The sequence below is a fragment of the Chiloscyllium plagiosum genome, unplaced genomic scaffold, assembly GCF_037043375.1.
Source record: "Chiloscyllium plagiosum isolate Xiang-an unplaced genomic scaffold, Cpla_swu_hap1 HiC_scaffold_26, whole genome shotgun sequence".
NCBI classification, from domain to species: domain Eukaryota; kingdom Metazoa; phylum Chordata; class Chondrichthyes; order Orectolobiformes; family Hemiscylliidae; genus Chiloscyllium; species Chiloscyllium plagiosum.
In genome coordinates, this window is record NW_028270164.1 from 11836166 (window position 1) to 11856742 (window position 20577).

A 20577-nucleotide genomic window follows, 5' to 3' on the forward strand; every position below is an offset into this window, starting at 1 on the left:
GACTTTATGTCATTGTGCCAACTCAGCCAGACAGCAAAGATGCCAGGACAGAATGGGAAGCAGAGCAGTGAGGTTCTCCCTCATGTCCTGGCCTTATCTCTGAAGTGACACGGAGGTGTGTGTGTGTGCGTGTGTGTGTGGCACCACCGTGGGACACCCTGTGTTTGTGAAGACCCTGTATAAATGCAAGTCTCAATACTTTAATGTGTTTGAGGTTGGGAGGTGAAGGTGAAGGGCAGGAGGTTTAGAGGGGATTTGAGGAAAACCATTTTCACTCAGAGTGGTGGGAATCTGGAACTGCTGCGAGGGAGAGCAAGAGAGAGGGGCAACCTCACAACCTTTGAAACGTACGTGGTTGAGCACTCGAAATGACATAACATTCAAAGCTGTGAGTTAAGTGGTTGAAAGTAGGTTGGCATAGATTTGAATGGCCGAACAGCCTCTTCTGTGCTGTATACTCTCTATGCTTGTATGATACATTGCAAAACAAATAGTGTTCACAGTGCTTTGGGCCATACACTAACTCTGCCATTGCTATAGACTCTATATAATGAATCTGTGACAAAAGCACATTAACTGCCCACACAGGGTCAACACAGAAAATGTAGTCTTCCATCTTCATGTATTGATTTCATTGAGTCATAGAGTCACACAGCACAGAAACTTACTCTTCGGTCCAACCAGGCTATGCTGAACATAATCCCAAACTAAACTTGTCCTACTTGTCTGCTGTGGGCCTATTGTCCTCCAAACTTTTCCTATTCATGTATACATCCAAATGTCTCTTAAAGGTTGTAATTGTACCCGCATCCACCACTTCCTCAGGAAGTTCATTCCACACTCAAGCCACCCTCTGTGTGAAAAAATTGTTTCTTAAATTTATCTCACCTTCAAAATGTACCCCCAGTCTTGAAATTCCCCATCTTACGGAAAAGCCAACTACAGTCAACTCTTTGTAAACTTCTCATGATAACGGATTGTGGTGCTTTTGGGTCGTTATGGGTTGAGCTATATGCATCGCGTGTCCAGATATATGGAAGATTGAATAGATTCTATAAACAGTGGGTGATGCACAGAAAATGAATGGCTAGTTTCTTTCTCGAATCTCGATCTTTTTCTTTTCACAGTGACAAGTGCCCAAGTGGGCACTTTCAACTCAAACAGTCCTGCCAGCCCTCTGAGCACCACCAGCCTCACCAGTCCACTGAGCCCCTTCTCCCCCATCTCCGAGTCACAGGTGTCCGCTCAGCAGACAGCCAAGGAGGTAAGCAATGTAAGTCCTGACTCAGGCTGGACAAACCAACACCCCGTCTTTGTGGTGGGGTTTTAGTGACAAACGTATAGTCCTGGAAAGAGCATAGTTCCAGTGTGCGAGAGATGAGTTTTTATTGCTCGTGTCAACTTCAATCCTAGCTGCTCCACAGCTACCAATGGTCTGATCCCCTTCCCTTCTGCTGACAGCCAGTGGTAATTGGTGTTTAACCAAAGCATTCAAAATTAATGAGATATCAGACCTAACACAAATTGTATTTAACTGTGCTATAGTGAGCAAATGCTGATGTTGAGTCATGCTGTTGTGTCTGCTGTCAAGTGGAACAAGTAAATATTGAAATAAAAACAGGAAGTGCTGGAGAAACACAGCGCCTCTGGCAGCATCTGTAACAAGAGAAACAGAGCCAATGTTTTGAGTCCAATATGATTTCTGCAGAACTTGCTTCAAAACCATCTGCATGGAATGATACCCAGGGACCAGCTGATCCATTTCAAATTACAAGGAAGTAAGGTTTAGGAAATTCCCATTAACAGCATCAAGCCAACACCTTCCGATCATGGCTTTGACTCTAACTTAATGTCGTGAGGGAACATAGAACCGTACAGCACAGGAACGGGCTTTCATTGTGCCAAAAAAACCTAATCCCTTCTGCCTGCCCTTAGTCTGTCCGCCTCCATTCCTTGCATATTCATGTGCTTATCTAAAAGTTCCTCAAATGCCCTTATTGTATCTCCCTCCACCACCAGTGCGTTCCAGACTACTGCCACTCTCTGTGTGTAAAACCTCCCCCTCACATCTCCTTTGAACTTCCTCCCTCTCATGTTAAATGCATGCCCCCTAGTATTAGATGTTTCAGCTTTGGGAAAAAAGATTCTGACCGTCAATCCTATCTGTGCTTAAATAAACATGATCAATTCTTGATAAGAACAATCAAGGGGTAGCCTTTTGGCACAGTGGTAATGCCCTACCTTTGGACCAGATGCCCCAGAGTTCAAGTCCTGTCTGCTGCAAAAGTGTCCCATAACATGTCTGAGCAGGTTGGTTAAAAATAAATAAAAGTAATCAAGCATAATTCCAACAGTGATCATATCTCCACTGTTCAATGTGACCTTCTGTCCTCCAGAAACATAATTGTCCTTCACTCTTTCCAGTCCCCATACTCCCTTTCCCTCGCAATAGAGGAGTAACTCTGTTCAATATTTACCTAACAATTGTTAGAAACCCTGCAGTACTAATTTCCAACCAAACACTTAAGCAGTTGATGGTCCCATCTTCTACTTTTTTTTAGATTACTTAGTGTGGAAACAGGCCCTTCAGCCCAACAAGTCCACACCAACCGGCCAAAGCACAACCCACCCAGACCCATTCCCCTACATTTACCCCTTCACCTAACACTGCGGGCAATTTATCATAGCCAGTTCACCTAACCCGCACATTTTTGGACTGTGGGAGGAAACTGGAGCACCCAGAGGAAACCCACGCAGACATGAGGTGAATGTGCAAACTCCACACAGACAGTCGCCTGAGGCGGGAATTGAACCCAGGTCTATGGCGCTGTGAGGCAGTAGTGCTAACCACTGTGCCACCGTGCCACCTACTCTTGTTTGCCCATTTTCACCATTGTTCTGAACACAAACCTAAAGTTCCTTCCACTTTTAATCATTTTATCTTTTAAATTATGGACAATTTAGCATGGCCAGTTCACCTAACCTGCACCTCTTTGGACTGTGGGGACACACACACACGTGCAAACTCGACACAGACAGTCACCCTAGGCTGGAATCGAACCTGGGTCCCTGGCACTGTGAGGCAGCACTGTGAGCCTCTGATGACCAATTGATGGTCAAGGAAACCCCATCTGGTTCACTAATATCCTGTAGGGAAGAAAATTATCATCCTTACCTGGTGCGGCTTCCACATGACTCCAGACCCACAGCAATGTAATTAACTCTCAATTGCCCAGTAGGGATGGGGAATGAATGCTGGCTTAGCTAGTGATGCCCACATGCTATGAATGAATTTTGAAAAACAGTAGAAAATAGGAAGAAGAAAGAAAATAAAACAATTTGAAAAGAAATTGACAGAAGGATGAAAAAGAAAGGATTCTGATCCAGTTAGTTTCCAATCAGTAATTTGGCAAATTACTCCAGTGTTCCTATGGTGGCAGTATTATAGAATCTCTGCATTGTGGAAGCAGACCATTTGGCCCATCAAGTCCACACTGGCCCTCCAAAGAGCATTCCACCCAGACTCACCTTATCCCATAACCCTGAATTTCCCATGGCTAACCCACTTAGCCTGCAAGTCTCTGGACACTATGGGAATTTAGCTTGGCCAATTCACCTAACCTGCACACCTTTGGACTATGGGAGGAAACCAGAGGACCTGGAGGAAACCCATACAGGCACAGGGAGAATGTGCAAACTCCACACAGACCATCACCCGAGGGTGGAATTGAACCTGGGTCCCTGCTGCTGAGGCAGCAGTGCTAACCACTGTCACAGTGTGCTGGTATGTCACCTGACTGCTGTTTCTGTATGATGTTGTTTTAGGCAGTTATCCAATTATTGCATATTGTACTGACAAACAGGCAGCTCTGGCCTTTATTGAGCATTCTGCCCTTTCACCTCCAGGGACTTGAGTTGGGGAACGCACAACCCAAACTAGTTGAGATGGAAACCCATTCTCTTCCACAAGGATTCCAGATGGAATCATTCTGGATTTGGGAAGGAGGGGCACAGTCTCAACCCAATTCCTGTTGCTCAAAACCAAACTAAAAAACTGATCAGGCCACACAAGATGGTTCTGGAATAGCTGTCGGTTTCTGACTGCCTCCATTCATTTGTACATTTTGTTGTTCCCACTTCTGTATTCCTCTGAAACAAAGAGACCTTAGTTTCCCTTCAGTTTGCTGGCTCCTCAGTCTTTCAGAAGCTAGGATGCGAAGTCCTGGGCGTGAGTCAATATTTGCAAGAACTCCCCACATGAAAGAGTTTGTAAAGTGCTGTTGTCTGGCATGTTGCAAAGCCACTGCTTGTAAAACATGTTGCTGCAGAGTAGAAGGGATTTGGAAGCAGCCCATGCAGCATCTATTGGGTAGTATCCTGCACTGCAGCTGGGCTCAGAAGTGAATAGTGTCAAAGCAATAGGGGAAGCATCACAGCTTGTCTAAGTATTAATCATCCAGGGGACCGAGGGTCAAGACCTGTGTATCCTCCTGATCTCTACCCAGTGACCACTGTCCAGAGGAGTATATGGACAGGTGACTGTTAGGGATAGAATGTGGTTTAGGTTTTTTATAGAATCAGACCCTTCAGCCCATCAAGTTCACACTGACTTTCCAAAGATTAACCCACCCAAACCCCTACCCTATTATCCTATGTTTAACCCTGACTAATGCACCTAACCTACACATCCCTGAACACGATGGGCAATTTAGCATGGCCAATTCACCTAAGCTGCACATCTTTGGACTGTGAAAGGAAACCGGAGCACCTGGAGGAAACCCACACAGACACAGGGAGAATGTGTAAGCTCCATACAGACAGTGACCCGAGGCTGGAATCGAACCAGGTCCCTGGTGCTTTGAGGCAGCAATGCTAACCAATGAGCCACCGTGCTAACCTGTGATTGGCACTGTTTTGCAAATATTCAAGTAGCCAATTACACTGAATATAAATGATGACCACTTGCATAAAGTGTCAGATGACCACCTAGTGACCGAGACACCAAACCCCGTTCCCCCCCCCCCCAATATGAATTAGCAACCTTTATGAGTCACTGCCTGGAAGGATGATAGAGGCAGAAACCCTCATTACATTGAAGAACTATTTAGATGTGCACTTGTGATGCCAAGACGTTCAAGGCTATGTGCCAAGGGCTGGAAAATGGGATTTAGAATAGTTAGGTGGTTATTTTTGACTGAAGCAGATTCAATGGGCCAAATGTGTTGGAGACCCCATGACTCAAACCTTGTCAGAGAGAAAGAGAAACGATGGAGAAGTGGTTTCACCTCCAGCTGTGCACACCAACGTTAAAGGATACACCAAGATACAACCCTCTGTATTCACTAAAATCCTAAACTCCTCCTTGTTTCTTCATTTCAAAGGGGAAGCCTTCCAAAGACTAATCTCCTCTTGCTCACTCACTGTCTTCCTGGCTTTGCAGTTACTCTTTATGCTTTGCTCGCTCTTTGTCTCAGGAGACCCGCCCGCCACGACCTCCCCTTCCGCAGTCCTACCTGCCTCAAGGGTCGTTGCCTGTAGTTCCTCCTCTTCCCACTGAGAGCAGCCTCTGGGCCTACTCTATCGAGGACATCTGGGAGCAGGCGGAGAAAGGGAAGACAGCTTTGGAGATGAAGAGAATGGAAGGAGGCACGGCAGTAAGTGGCTGGCCAGGCCACTGTCTACATCAGTCCCAAGTCTTGTGGTTTCCCATCTGTTTAGTCCTGCTCATGTGATTTCAAGGCATGAAATAAGTAGAATACATGAGGCAGCATTGACAATAATCTTTCAGCTAGGAATAATGCTGAAAGCAACTCTCATTCAATTGTACTGACATGGCTCAATGGTGCATTGCAGCACAGTTAATGAGTGTCTCTGTAATACAGGAGACCCAAATCGGGTTTACTAGACCCAGGATGATTCTAATCTCTTTAAAGTTTTTTTAGATGTGCAGAGACATGCTAACGTAATAACAAGAGCTTGCATTAATAAAGCTCCTTGAACTCAGTAAAACGTACCAAGGTGCTTCAACGGAGGTTCAGTCACATCAGAAAATATCCAGACAGGAGAAGCAAAGATTTAGTCAAAGCAGTAGGTTTAACGGGGCAGCTTAAATCTCTCTGCCCCATTCCTGAAGGAGGGAATTCTGGAGCCATGGAGGCTAAGATTGCAGCACAGAGGGAAGAAAATTGGGATGGTGCATGAGAGGCCGGGATTGGAGGAGTGCAACGATCCTACAGGGTCGTAGGGCATGTCAGAGAAAAGGGGACTGGTGAGGAAATAGAAGGTTTGGGGGAAAAAAAAGGATGAGGATTTAAAAATCTGGCATTGTCAGGTCAGGACCTAAGCATAGATCAGAGGCAACAAGGATGATGAGTGAACAGAAATTCTTATTAATAAGTCAGTCGCAAATCGATAACTGGAAACTCCTTATTTCATGCCTCTTTGTTGTAGCCGATGTGTTGTAATTTGGTGTATTTCCCTTTGAATTTGATGTGTGATTCATAAAACTGTGGGCATAGTGTCTCACTGTACTTTGATTTGTGCAGCAGGGTCCCTGTAGCAGGCACTGTTTGCTACATTTCAGATGTAGTAGTAGCAAATCATTATGGGGATCATCATCTTTGGTCACTAAAGGTGGGTGGCCACGGGAACTGGGCAGTTGTTGAGTTTATCCAAAACAACTCTGTTATTTCTATTCATCTAGAGCTTTGATTAAGATTAGATTAGATTCCCTACAGTGTGGAAACAGTCCCTTCGGCCCAACCAGTCCACACCGACCCTCCGAAGAGTAACCCACCCAGACCCATTTCCCTCTGACTAATGCACCTAACACTATGGGAAATTTAGCTTGGCCAATTCACCTGGTCTGCATATCTTTGGATTGTGGGAGGAAACCAGAGCAAATCCACGCAGACATGGGGAGAACGTGCAAACTCCACACAGATAGTCAACCGAGGCTAGAATTGAACCTGGGACCCTGGTGCTGTGAGGCAGCAAATCTAACCACTGAGCCATTGTGCAACTTCCAACCAGGATAGGGACAGAATAAAATGAATAAAAGCAATACAATGTCTGTGAACCTTCCTTATAACTTGCTCGCCTTTAAAAATTGGAAAGGGTGGTCACAAAGACATACAGATCTTTTGTAGGATTTTGCTCCATTGAATGATCATCAGATTTCACTCTATCTTGTAGCAGCCATAATACAAATCAGAGGCTGGTAAACTTAAGGGATAGTTACTGCTGAATTATGGGCATTGTTTACTGACTGATTTTGGTTGAGTTTGTGCTAGTGCAGGGTCAGGCTGCAGTTACCATGTCACCATTCCTGCTTTGGGAAATGGATTTTTGTCCAGTCCAGTTGGGGAGAAGAAATCCTTACATCTTTTATCGTCGCTTGCTAAAGTCACCAAGTGAGCCTGGACAAGGATTTGTCACCAGTAGTAATGCTTTCATGGTCAAATAGCCAAAGCCCAACTACATGGTCTTGAAAATGTCCACTTCTAGCAAGGGCCAATGGATCAAGAGTTTATTTTAGCCCTTTCCCAAAAACCTAAACGACAGCCAGCGATGAGTAGCATTGCCATTCCCATACTCAATCTCCAACAACTAACATGGCCCACAGGTACCATGAAACGGAGATTGTTCTAGTCTGAATGGTTCATCCACTTGCTAAATGTCTTGGGCAATTGTGGTCTCTTTCCTCTTCTGATGTATTGTAGCCACAAAGGCGATAGGGATCATGAATCCTATGGCCTTTGAATTTACCAGGAAGAGAAGTCACATGCCTTTTGCTTAAAGAGAGGATGAATAACTTGGTTGAGGCAACTCTCCCCTTTTGATGTGAAACCAGTGCGAATGCTAACTGATCGGATCAGTTACGCTGAAAGATCTCCAGCACGTTAGCTGAACAATCAGCTTTAAACAGAGGCTTTCTGCCTCATTGGATTTTACAGAGATTTTCTGTCTATCATTTTAGAGAAGAATCCACAGTAGGGATTCACACACCTAGACTTTGGATTGAGAGCCTCGTCCTGACCTGCCCCAACCTCAAGTTCTTTACACTCTTCATTCAAGGGAGGGGACCCTCTGTCATCGAGCATATTCCAGAGGGAGCAGGGTTTTCGGCACCTGGTCCCCCCCACCGCCCACCTTTTCTCTCCAGTCAGTCCACAAGGGCTGGCACCTCAGCTCACATCTGGGCTATCTCAGCCCTGATGTTTAATTTTGTTTTGTTTCTTGCAGAAACTGGGTCTTGAGGGATCCAAGAAGGAAGGGCGTTCGATGTTGCAGACCAGCTCCGAGGGTAGCAAGCAGGACGCGGAAGCTGAGAAACACAACAAAGGTACGATCTGCAAGAGACCAAATGGATGTGTTCCCTGGGTTCACGGAGCTTATGTTTGGGTGCTGGGATGTAGTAAATCTCAAGAGAAAGTGAGGACTGTGGATGCTGGAGATCAGAGTCGAAGAGTGTGGCGCTAGAAAATCACAGCAGGTCAGGCAGCATCCGAGGAGCAGGAGTGTCGACATTTCAAGCTAAACTCTTCATCAGGAATGTTGGGGGCTGGGAGGGCCCAAGGGGTCTGAGAGATAAAAGGGAGGGGGTGGGGCTGGGGGGAATGTAGCTAGGATCCAAACCACCCGACGGCCAGAGGAAGAACACCTCATCTTCCTTGTTGGGACCCTCCAACCACACGGGATCAATGTTGATTTCACCAGTTTCCTCAGTTCCCCTCCCCCCACCTTATCCCAGATCCAACCCTCCAACTCGGAACCACCCTCTTGAACTGTCCCATCTGTCCATCATCCTTCCCACCTATCCGCTCCACCCTCTGCTCCGGCCTATCACCATCACCCTCTCCCACTTATCGCTTTCCCAGTTCGCATCCCCCCCATCTCCAACCCCGTCCCATATATCTCTCAGCCCCCTTGCCCCCCCTCCCCTCCCCCCATTCCTGATGAAGTTCTTATGCTCAAAACGTCAACTCTTCTGCTGCTTGGATGCTATCAGACCTGCAGTGCTTTTCCAGTGCCACACTTTTGACTCTGTAGTAAATCTAAGCTGAGCTTGTTTGGTTTTGCAGCTGAGCGTTTAATAACCTTATCCACAGAATTATCCAGCCAGGATAATGGGAGCTGTTTAATTAAAGCTTCTTGTTTACCATTGTTCCTAAAATACTCCATGACATTGACAGCATGTTGCACTTGTATCTACTCTCCCTCAATCCTGGCCTTTCCAATTTGCAATACTCAAATGGATTGCTCTGCACCATCTTCTCTAAAGGGCCCTGCTGCCCCATATCTCTCATTTTTTTCATAACATTCCATAAGATCCATTGCTTTGTCCAAAGCTTTGGCCACCAACCACAATAGAAGCCTGGGGTCAAATCTTGTTTGATAGGTCTCCTCTTAAAGTGCTCTGGGATAGTGACTCATATTAAAGGTGCTATCCAAATGAGATCCTTTACTTGGCACTTTGGCAGAAGATGTTTGTAAACGTACCAACCTTATTTTTTGCACTGAGGTGCTATGCTCATCTCCTTCAGTGATTTGTTTAATTGTCAATACCTTTTCATTACTGCATGCACCAGGGCTACAGACCTTAGATCTGATCCAGCGTTGGTTGTGGGATCACTTAGCTCTATCTACCATTTGCTGCTTATGCTATTTCTCGCACAAGTAGTCCTGTTTTGTAGCTTCACCCGGGTGACAATGTATTTATTAGATATGCCTGGTGCTGTTTGTAGCATGACACGCTGCACTCCTCATTGAAGCAGGCTTTATCCCCTGGTTTGATGCCAATGGTAGATCAGGGGATGACGTTACAGGTCGGGGCTGAATACAGTTCTGCTGCTGCTGATGGCCCACGGAGCCTCATGGATGCCCTACCTTGAGTTGCTTGATCTGTTTCAAATCTATCCCATTTAGCTCGATGGTAGTGCCACACAGCATGATGGAGGGCATCCTCAATGTGAAACCAGAACTTTATATCCATAAGGACTGTGCAATGGTCATTCTTACTGATGCTGTCATAAGTAAATGAATCAACAGAAGATGGATTGATGAGGATGAGGTCGAGTATGTTTTTCCCTCTTGTTGGTTCTTTTGTTATTTGCCCTGGATCCAGTCGAGGGGCTATGTACTTTAGGACCCATGTAGCATGTGGGGTTTAAACGTCAACCAGCTAGATCACTACAGGTGCTGCTGGTTGACATTTAAACCCCACATGCCACCCTCAGTGTTTCCCTCATGCATTGTTCACCATGAAGGGCTCATTAGCCAGAGGAAGATGGTAAATGGTATTCAGCAGGAAATGTCCTTGCTCTTGTTTGACCTGAGATTTCATAGTGTCCGGAGTCGATGTCGAGAACTCCCTCCTGACTACAGTATTTACCATTGTGCCACCACCTCTACTGGGTCTGTCTTGCTGGTGGGACAGGAGATACCCAGGGATGGTGATGGTGATTGGAAGAGATTGTCTGTCTGTAAGGTATGATCCGGTGACTATATCAGACGTTTGCTTGACCAGTCTGTGAGGCAACTCTCCCAATTTTGGCACAAACCCCCGGACATCAGCAAGGGGAGCTTGGAGGGTCAACAGGTTTGTGTGTGCGATGATACTATCCATTGGTTTTCATTCCTTTTGTCAGCTTTAGTACCAGTTTGATACAAGCAAGTGACTTGCTTAGCTAATTTAATGGGCATCTAAGAGTCAACCTCCTATTTGTAATAGTGATTAATGTATTTATTATTAACATTTCCTCAAAGTTACTATAGACAAGCAGAGGATCTCATTAGAAATTCATTATTGTTTTGTTTGGTTACTAGAATGCTCTTCAGAAGATCACTTCAAAGCTACATTGACATAGCTCTCTAACCTGTATTCCCATTTGATTCTACAGTAGGTGTTGTTCCTCCAAGAACCAAATCACCACCAGAGGAGGTTTCTCCGTCTCCATCCTCCCTTGCTGTTCGGAGTAATGATAAAGTGATTTACGACTCTCAAGCACGAGTAAGTATGTAGGTGGTTTGACTGACAATCACAATGAAAATTTCTTGCCTGCTCCCTACCACCCTCTTCCCCTTGGGTAGCGCTTCAGTAGGGGTATTTTAAGGGATGTGGTGGGGTTTGTTTATTCATTTGCGGGTCATGGACTTCACTGGCTGGGCCAACACCTGCTGCTTATCCCTAGTTGCCCTTGAGAAGGATTAATGGAGTTAGGTTCATGATTTAATTAAATGGCAACACAGGTTTCAGACTATGAAAGGCCTCTCTCTGTTTGTTTCCCTATTGAACTTCCTTGATAGAGTTAACAATAATAACAGGAAGATAACAAATTATTTTCACTGGCTTATAATTATTTTGAGATGAGACTTCACCTGTCTTGAAGCTATCTGGCTGTGTCAGGTCTTACTGAGAGTGACTGTTGCTGGTTTGTTGCTGTCTGACTCCTTTCCCTGATGACGGGCATTTCTTATCTTTCTGCAAAAGGAAAAATCAAAAGGCAGTGGGTACCCCAATGACACAAAATGCAAGATGAGTGTGGAGGAACAAGTGGAGCGCATGAAGCGTCACCAGAATGGGTCGCTCCGAGGGAACACCAAAAGGCGGAGCCTAACCCTAACGTCGGGTCAGCTGATGGCTGTGGGCACGAGCAGCCCAAAGCCCATTGCTCGGAGAGTCACGGTATGGCACTGCATGTTTCGCCCTAACCATAGCCTACCAGGAAACTGTCCCAGGTTAAGTCAACCCCAAGCCAGTTGGTGAAGCATGAAACTAGATGCTAATACTTTCCTTTAGTGTAAGTTAATTGACAGGATATAGCACTGCCGATGTCTAATTCCTACCTACTGCCTCCCATGTCCCAGTGGTCTCCCTTTATAAGTGTTCTACGTACTTGATTACCCAATGTCCTTCACTAATGTATCTTAACAATATAATTTAACATTTTATTAATGATCAGCTTTAGAGGGGTTGATTAGCTCAGTTGGCTGGATGGCTGGTTTGTGATGCAGAGTAACACCTAGAGGATGGGTCCGGTTAATGCACTGACTGAGGTTACAATGAAGGTCCAGCCTTCTCAACCCAGATAAATCATCTTACGCCAGGTCCCATCAGAACCCAGAGAAACCATCTTATGCCAAGTCCCATTTGAACGCAGAGAAACCACCTTGCACCAGGTGCCATTAGAACCCAGAGAAACCATCTTGCGACAAGTCCCATTAGAACCCCTATCACACTCAAAAGAAAATATCAATAGCCTCTTAATGGATGATGTGATTATTCTGTCGGTGACAGTTTTGGGTCAGTAAAGCTGTCACCTTCCAACAAGAGCTGAAATTTACTCTTTCTCCCCATCCAATCCAGGTTCCTCGGCGTAAGACCACAGAGATCGATATCTGTCACCTGGAGGCAGCTGTCAGGGGGGATCACACAGCAAACTATCAGGAGACACCAAGGGAAGAGATTGCCCGACTCAGGAGGATGGATGTGGAGCCAGAGCACTATTCCGTGGACATCAACAAGGAGGTGTGTGTGGTTGTGAGTGTTGGAGGGGCAGTTGTGCACGATGGCGAGCAATTGGTGGAAGGCAGTGTGAGTGTGGAGAAGTGTTAGAGGAATGGGAAAGTGAGGAAACTGAACAGAGGGTGGTGTGCATGCAGAAATTGAATTAATTACTTTTTGACATGGGGCATTCGACGGGCACATTGCATTTATTAATCACTTCTCGTGTCCTGGGGATATCTGTGCTTTTCTGCCATAGATTTATTTTGTGAAGTTAGCAAATGCAACAGTGTCCTTACACAGCAAAGCTTCCACAAAACACGGCAAAATATGTTTTAGTGATATGGGTGCAAAGTCTAATTTATTGTCTTGAAATTAGGGAGAAATTCCCTTCTCTTCTTTGAATGGTGCAGCTGAACTTTGGAATAGCCATGGAGAGCCACAGATACACCAGGTTTGTAGATCCCACTGCCCAAGTTGAGGACTTTTGGCTCTTTGGCGCCATCCATCAGCAACAGTGGTATTGCAATTCTCTGTGAACCAGGATGGAATTCAATCTGATTCATGGGACGGACTGTGAGGTTGGAAGAGGCTGTAGCATCAGGATGTAAGCTGGTTGGTGGATATGAGTGGCCTTTCCACAATGGAGTGATGCTCCAGTAAAACTGGTGGGATTGAGGGGGTACTGTCTTCATCAGACAAGTGGTCCTCTGACAGATCGAACCACCCTCACAGTTACAACCCTCCCTCCACCTCGATCCTTAACTCTTCCTGTGCCTTATCTGCCTGGTCCCCACCTCAATAGATTCTAGCACCTGCTCCCAGCCAACTGCAGTCTTGGCAGTGACCAGTGCTCTTGGTGGCACAGTAGAGCTGGATGGCTAGTTTGCCAGCCCTTTGATAGGCTAGAGCTGTTGGAGCCGTGTCTCCCCCATTAAAGAGACGGGATTCCTGCTGACAAGCATGGAGCGTGTGCAGAATGGATTAATGCCCTTAGAAATGGTCACAGTGAGGTTACCCACTGATTTCCCATCAACTGTCAGCACTATCTGAGATAGCTATGACCCATGCTTTGCTTCACCATGACCCCAGCACTCCATGCAAAGCGTATCCAGTTCCCCAGAGCCGATTTTACAGAATCATTATCATTGCACGAAGAGGCCATTCAGCCCATCATATATGCATTGATTCTCCAGCATTATAACTTAGAGTCACACATCTGCCTTTTCCCCTAACCCTGCACATGTCTCTATTCAAGTATTAATCCAGTGCCCTCTACAATGTCTCCACTGAACCTGCCTCCATCAGATTTTCAGGCAGCTCATTCCAGACTCGCTGTGTGATAACACATTTTATTACGCTGTATTTGCTCCTTTTCAAAATCGGTGTTCCCTTGATCTCCACTTTTTAAAGATTGGAATCGGTTTCTCCCTGTCTGCTGTGTTCAGGTCCTGCATGACTTTGTTCATTTCAATAAATATGATTATTTGGGTTTCCCTCACCTTAGACTTGGTATTGGCAAGACGAGGTAGTGTACTGGATGGCTTACTTGTTCACTTGGTACAAAGTACGTTACAGGGCTTGTGAATGTTTACTCATTTTTGTCCTGATTGATTCTCTCATGTACAGTTGTCCACACCAGACAAAGTCTTCATTCCAGAGCGATACATTGAAATTGAACCTGAGCTTCCTCTCAGTCCAGAGGAGCTCAAAGAGAAGCAGAAGAAAGTGGAACGAATCAAAACACTCATCGCAAAATCCAGGTACCGAATTGCTGAACTATGGGGGAGTTTACCAAAGCCTGGGTGTTGTAAGAGATGTCTGTAGTTGGCAACTGGTTCTAATGGGATCCTCTTAAGACAGATTTGCTACCAGCAGTCTTCTTGTTGTAGTCTCTGGGACTTGTATTCAGTGGTGAAGGATTAACTACTTATCAGTCAACAGAAAAGGCGTTTACTTGAGTAACAAGAAGTGTTATTACATAATAGCGGGTTACATTAGCTTTGACTGGTTAAATGCATTAACACTGGGTAAGGGGCATTGTTATTCCCTAAGAGTTAGTAATTAGGCCTCTGCTATGTGACTGTGGGCCAGTGCTTCCAAACCTCTCGCACTGTGGCCCCCAACTTGAGGACTGGAAATTACTATGACCCCATGACAGTGAGAACTGTTAGAGTCAGTTACAAGCAAAACAAATGCTGGAGAAACTCAGCAGGTCTATGAAGAGAGAATCAAAGTTAACTTTGAGTCCAAAATAATTCAATTTCAGTGCTGAAGATTTCGAATGGGCGATAGGCCATCTAGGACTGAGATGAGGAGAAATGTCTTCACCCAAAGAGTGGGGAGCCTGTGGAATTCTCTGCCACAGGAAGCTGTGGAGGCCAAAACATTGAATGTTTTCATGAAAGAGTTAGGTATAGTCATAGAGTCATACAGCACAAGAAACAAAGAAAAATAAAGAAAATTTACAGCCCAGGAGCAGGAGCAGGCCCTTTGGCCCTCCAAGCCTGAATTGATCCAAATCTACTGTCTAAACCTGTCACCCAATTCCTAAGCATCCATATCTCTCTGCTCCCAACCTACTCATGCATTTATCCAGACGCATCTTAAATGAATCTGCCTGCCTCTACCACCTCTGCTGGCAACACGTTCCAGACACACACCACCCTCTGTGTAAAGCACTTGCCGTGTGTATCCCCCTTAAACTGTTCATCTCTCACCTTGAAAACATGACCTTTCATTATCGAATCCTTCACCCTGGGAAAAAGCTTATCTGTATCCACCTTTCTATACCCTTCAGGATTTTGTAAACCTCAATCAGGTCCTGCCTCAATCTCCTTTTTCCTAATGAAAACAAACGTAACCTACTCAACGTCTCTTCATAGCTAGCTCCTTCCATACCAGGCAACGTCGTTGTAAACCTTCTCTGTACCCTCTCCAAAGCGTCCCCATCATTTTGGTAATGTGGGGCCCTGAACTGTACACAGTATTCTAAATGCGGCCGAACCAATGTATAATTTTAACATGACCTACCAGCTGTTGTACTCAATACCCCGTCTGATGAATGCAAGCATATCATATGTCTTCTTGACCACTCTATCCACCTGTGCAGCAACCTTCAGGGTACAATTGACTTGCATTCCCAGATCTTGGTCCAACTCATCCATGCCAACCAGATATACTAAACTGTTCTAGTCCCATTTGCAAGCAGTTGGTCCCTGTAAACCCTTCCTATTCATATACCCATCCAGATGTCTTTTAAATGTTGTAATTGTACCAGCCTCCACCACTTTCTCTGGCAGCTTATTCCATACACTCTTAGGAGTAAAGGGATCAAAGTGTATGGGGAGAAAGCGGAAGCAGGGACTGGTGTTGGATGATCAGCCGTGATCATTTGAATAATAGAACAAGCTCAAAGGGCCAAATAGCCTTCTCCTGCTCTGAGTTTCTCCGTTTCTGTGAAGTCTGTTATGCCTTCACCTACTTGGCCTGTGAGTCATAGCAACGTGGATTTTTAATAGCCATTTGAAATGGCCTAAAGGTCTTCCCCAATGTACAAAATCACATCTATTCAGGATGGAAATGCGTCATTACCACCACCATTAATGCCACCTCCTGAAAATGGCTTTTGATATTAAAAAAAACTGTCCTTCAGGCAGAACAGTACAAAGGTTTGTTTGAAGTGTGTGTGTGTATAATTTTTGAATCTTCAATTCCCCCATGTAATTAGAATGTCCCTTTTCCTATTGACAAGCAGTTTTCAACATCTAATTTGGCGTCATCATCTGCATGAGCAATGTAGTGATTTTAAAATAGTTTTGACAGCGGGAGGGAGATGGTGACTTCCACTGTTTCCCATGGTGCCCAACTGTCCTCAGTGCAATAAAGGCAAGAAACTGTGGCCATTGGAAATCTGAAACAAGGACAGGCAGTGCTAGAGAAACTCAGCAGATCTGGTAGCACCTGCAGAGATGAAAAGTGTGGCGCTGAAAAAGCACAGCAGGAGAGTCAACGTTTCGGGTGTAAGGCCTTCACTCCAGCCTTTGCAGTCCTCACTTTGTCCTAGCGTCTGCAGAGAGAGAAACAGAGTTAACATCCTGAGTCTAGGGACCCTTTTGTCAGAGGTTCCGAAGGAGAGTCAGACCGAACTCTGTCTCTACAGATGCTGCTGAGTGTCTCCAGCGCTGTCTGCTTTTGTTCACAATGCAGGATGGGGGAGAAGGCAGTGAAGGGACATTCCTGCAATGAGTAGCTCATTTGGATTTGGGCTGGGCGGGAAGGACGATGGGAGAAGGACACTGCGCATATTTGGACAGCAGAGTGAATGGTCTGTGTGATGTCAGCTTGCAGAACATCATCCCCTTAAATGAAGGGCTGATCGACGCCAACCTAGACCCTGAGCTCCAACTCCAGGAGCAGGAGAAGAGGATCGAGATCTCCTGTGCTCTGGCCACAGAGGCATCCAGGCGCAGCCGGCTCTTATCAGGTAACGCATGCGGTCACGCTCTGCTTGTGCTCTGGAAATGAATGAGTTCAGGCCTTTATTGGGGTGGAGCAAAGGCCTCTTACCAGACTGGTTCCTGGGATGGCAGGACTGACTTCTGGAGAGAGAGAGAGAGAGAGAGAGACTGCCTCGGTTAGGACAAGATTCACCAGACTTCAGAAGAATGCGGGGATTTCATAGAAACCTCTAGAATTTCTAACAAGGCCATGCCAGGTTAACACAGGAAGGATGTTTTCAATGACCAGGGAGTCCTGAATTAAGGGTGACAATCTGGAGATATGGGATAGGCCGTTTAAAATGGTGTTGAGAAGAATTGTCTTCACCCAGACAGTGATGAGCCTGTGGAATTCTCAGCCACGAAAAGTCATTCAGGACAAAGCATTGAGTATTTTCAAGAAGGAATTGGGTATATTCCTTAAGCCTAAAGTGATCAAAGGGTACCCCACGTATAATAATCATCCAGTAGCTCTGACCATACTTCATTTTAACCAGAAGTCCTGAGGCTTCTGATGCCCTCTAGAGTCTTCCACCTTCCCCAGCAGCACCCACTGTTCCTGATATAGGTGCTGGATGGCCACAGTCTGAGGAAGTCTGATTTGTCCTTCTACCTGTACAGCCTGGGATTTGGCTACCCCCAGGAAGATCACTCAAGCACGTGGGACCTTGACACCATCAGGGTCCGGCCTCCCACAGGATCCCAATGTCGATGCCCCAGCTGCAGTTGGAACGTTTCTCATGATTATTACTGAGATCCTGCTCTCCACCCATTCCCCCATCTCTGGTAGATGTGAATGTTTATTAAATTTCCCTTCAAGTCACATATCATCGTGACTTGGTCATGCATGACTGTTCCTTCAGCATTCCTGGGACGTTGTCCTGGAATGTGCAAACACCACAAACACATGGAGCATAAACGTCAACTTAGGCTGAAAAACTTGTTTTTCTGTTTAAATTCTTATTGTCAAAGTACTGTCACCCAAAAGACAGCAATGGGTCAAGCAAAGAGGGTGTCAGTATTTCCTAGAGATAGATAATCAAGTGCCCTTACCATTACTATCCAAATGCAAATGCTTTTCATGATCAAATGTGGCTCAGCTCAGACAGCTATTAAATTTGGATGAATTTATTTCCAGGATGAATTATCATTTGGCATTAAATACTTAGTGATGCTTTATTTTTCTAAAACAATTTTCTTTTTAATCCATTGCCATTCACTCAGTCCACATTTACTTTAACCATCATGCTCAGTACAGCATTAGAAGAGACTGCGTTGTGGTGGCAGTCCTGTTTAACTGGGTCAAGCACTGCTGGAGGTTGGTGGGTAAGGAGGGGAAAACTAGTTGCACGTGGATTGGAAACAAAGACAGATATCTAGATGGAGGGAGGCAAGGCAGTGTTCAGCAAGTGGGCTACCTGTGGTGAGGGAAGGAAGGGGTAAAGGGCACACTGTGGAAGTGGGCACCATAGAGTTGGGTTGGGAGGGGTGTGGTGGTTGGAAGGGGTAAGTGGCCTGATGTCGATATGGGGATCCTTAAGTTGGTGAAACTGCAGAGAAGGCAAATCAGAGGAAGCAAAATGACAGTCACTTACACAGGGGAACCTCTGAACAATGGGTATGGCGACCAGGTACTAAGAATGCAACAGCCTGCATTCAGTCACAGCTAACTGTAGGAGGAGAAGGGGTTGTTGTCAATGCAGGACTTTGCACGTGGGCTTGTTTAGGGGTGTGATTTTTTTTTTGAAAGAATGCTTTTGCCATCATCTTTGCTTCATATATTCCACGCTTTCATTCCATTTAGTTCCAGCTTCAAGTGCACCAGGTTCTTCAAACCTACCATCATCTCCCATCTCCTCACTGCCACCTCAGATTACTGATGGAAGCCATTTAATGTGTGTCTGAAGAAGTAAGCAGTTTTTAAAGAAAGACTCATCATTTGAAACTTTAAAAGAATGACATACTTGTATGATGTCTACTTATTAAGCATTAGCTGCATGCAGTGATTGATGTAAATTGGGTAGATTGACATCAGATCCTATGAAAGTTTAGGCAGTGAAGGCCTGTCACATTTCTAATTGCCTTTCCTCTATTTGTACCAATTTCCTTTATTCTCAAAGCTTGCACCTAACATTTGATCATGTGTCATATGATCATGTGACACAAGTCATGTGGTGTTCAATTTTATGATTTTGATAATACGACATTTGCGAGCACATTATTACATTTCCTTAGTTGAGTTTTTCAATGACATCAATACCTGAATAAGGTATGTAATGTTTAGATGTACACCGGGTTGAGAAATGTAATTTATGTCTTTGAGCACTAAGGAATGGAAAGATTCAAAATTGTTAGGGTAAGTTGGGCCTAGGACACTACTGTGAGGATCTGCACTGGGACACCTTGGCAGGAGTGTCTCAGGGGAGTGTCCTAGGCCTAACCATCTTCAGCTGCTTCATTAATGACCTTCCCTCCATCATAAGGTCAGAAATAGGGATGTTCACTGGTTACGCAATGTTCATTCACAATTCCTCAAAGGCAGAAGCAGTCTGTGTCCAAATGCATCAAGATCTGGAAAATATCCAGGCTTGGGCGAACAAATGGCAAGTAGTATTCATGGCTTACAAATGCCAGGCAGTGACCATTTCCAGCAAGAGAAAATCTAACTGTCTCCCCTGATGTTCAATAATGTTATCGTTACTGAATTCCCACTATCAACATCTGGGGGTTACAATTGACTCAGCTGGACTCACCATATCAGTGCTGTGGCTACCAGAGCAGGTCAGGGGCTTGGAATCCTGCAGTGAGCAACTCACCACCTGACTCCACAAATCCACAAGGCACAAGACAAGAGTGTGATAGAATACTCCCCACTTGCCTGGATGGGGGTAGCTCCAACAACACTCAAGAAGTTCGACACCATTTCAAGATAAAGCAGCCTGATCGATTGGCACCACATTCACAGACATTCACTCCCTCAATCATCAGCAGTATATACCTTCTACAGTGAGATGCATTGCAGAAATTCACCAGTACCCCTTTGACAACACCTTCCAAACCTACAATCATGACCATCTAGGACAAGGGCAGCAGATACATGGGAGCACCACCACCTGCATGTTCCCATCCAAGCTGGGTGGCATGATGGATCAGTGAGTTTGATCCCAGCCTTGGGTGACTGTCTGTATGGAGCTTGCACATTCTCCCCATGTCTACAAGGGTTTCCTCTGGGTGTTCTGGTTTCCTCCCACAATGCAAAAATGTGCAGGTTAGGGTGGATTGGCCATGGGAAGTGCATTCTGAGGTAGGGGGGTGAGTTGCTGCTGGAGGGGTAGCGTGGACTCGCCCCACCCCAGCTGTTGACTCAGAGCTTCTGGGCAATTTTCTTCAGTCTCAACTTTCTTCATAACTGTTCTTCCTTATTTGGAGGAACTGGCAGTGCCCAACTATGCAATTGCAAGCTCATAATTGCCAGAGTCCCACACACGCATGAGTCCTGTGTACAAAGGCCATTTCTCCAGAATGATCCCCCGGGGGAACCACATGCCAATTCTGGTAGGACGCCTGACCAAA

At 45.4% G+C, this 20577-nt stretch overlaps 1 protein-coding gene across 18 annotated transcripts in view; it reads left to right on the forward strand.

Annotated features, from left to right (window-relative positions):
- The window catches only part of plekha6 (pleckstrin homology domain containing A6), a 341146-nt gene that overhangs the window by 314204 nt on the left and 6365 nt on the right, over positions 1 to 20577 (forward strand). For 10 of the 18 annotated variants that reach the window (XM_087973473.1, XM_087973480.1, XM_087973476.1 and 7 more), the window contains 9 exons: positions 1128 to 1273; positions 5475 to 5654; positions 8245 to 8344; positions 10902 to 11011; positions 11492 to 11686; positions 12368 to 12529; positions 14135 to 14268; positions 16849 to 16991; positions 18809 to 18913. In XM_087973473.1, coding sequence (XP_087829599.1) covers positions 1128 to 1273; positions 5475 to 5654; positions 8245 to 8344; positions 10902 to 11011; positions 11492 to 11686; positions 12368 to 12529; positions 14135 to 14268; positions 16849 to 16991; positions 18809 to 18909 — 1271 coding nt within the window. In that variant the 3' untranslated portion in view covers positions 18910 to 18913. The remainder of the gene's footprint in view (positions 1 to 1127; positions 1274 to 5474; positions 5655 to 8244; positions 8345 to 10901; positions 11012 to 11491; positions 11687 to 12367; positions 12530 to 14134; positions 14269 to 16848; positions 16992 to 18808; positions 18914 to 20577) is intronic. The other 8 variants (XM_087973475.1, XM_087973479.1, XM_087973483.1 and 5 more) reach the window with 6 other exon arrangements.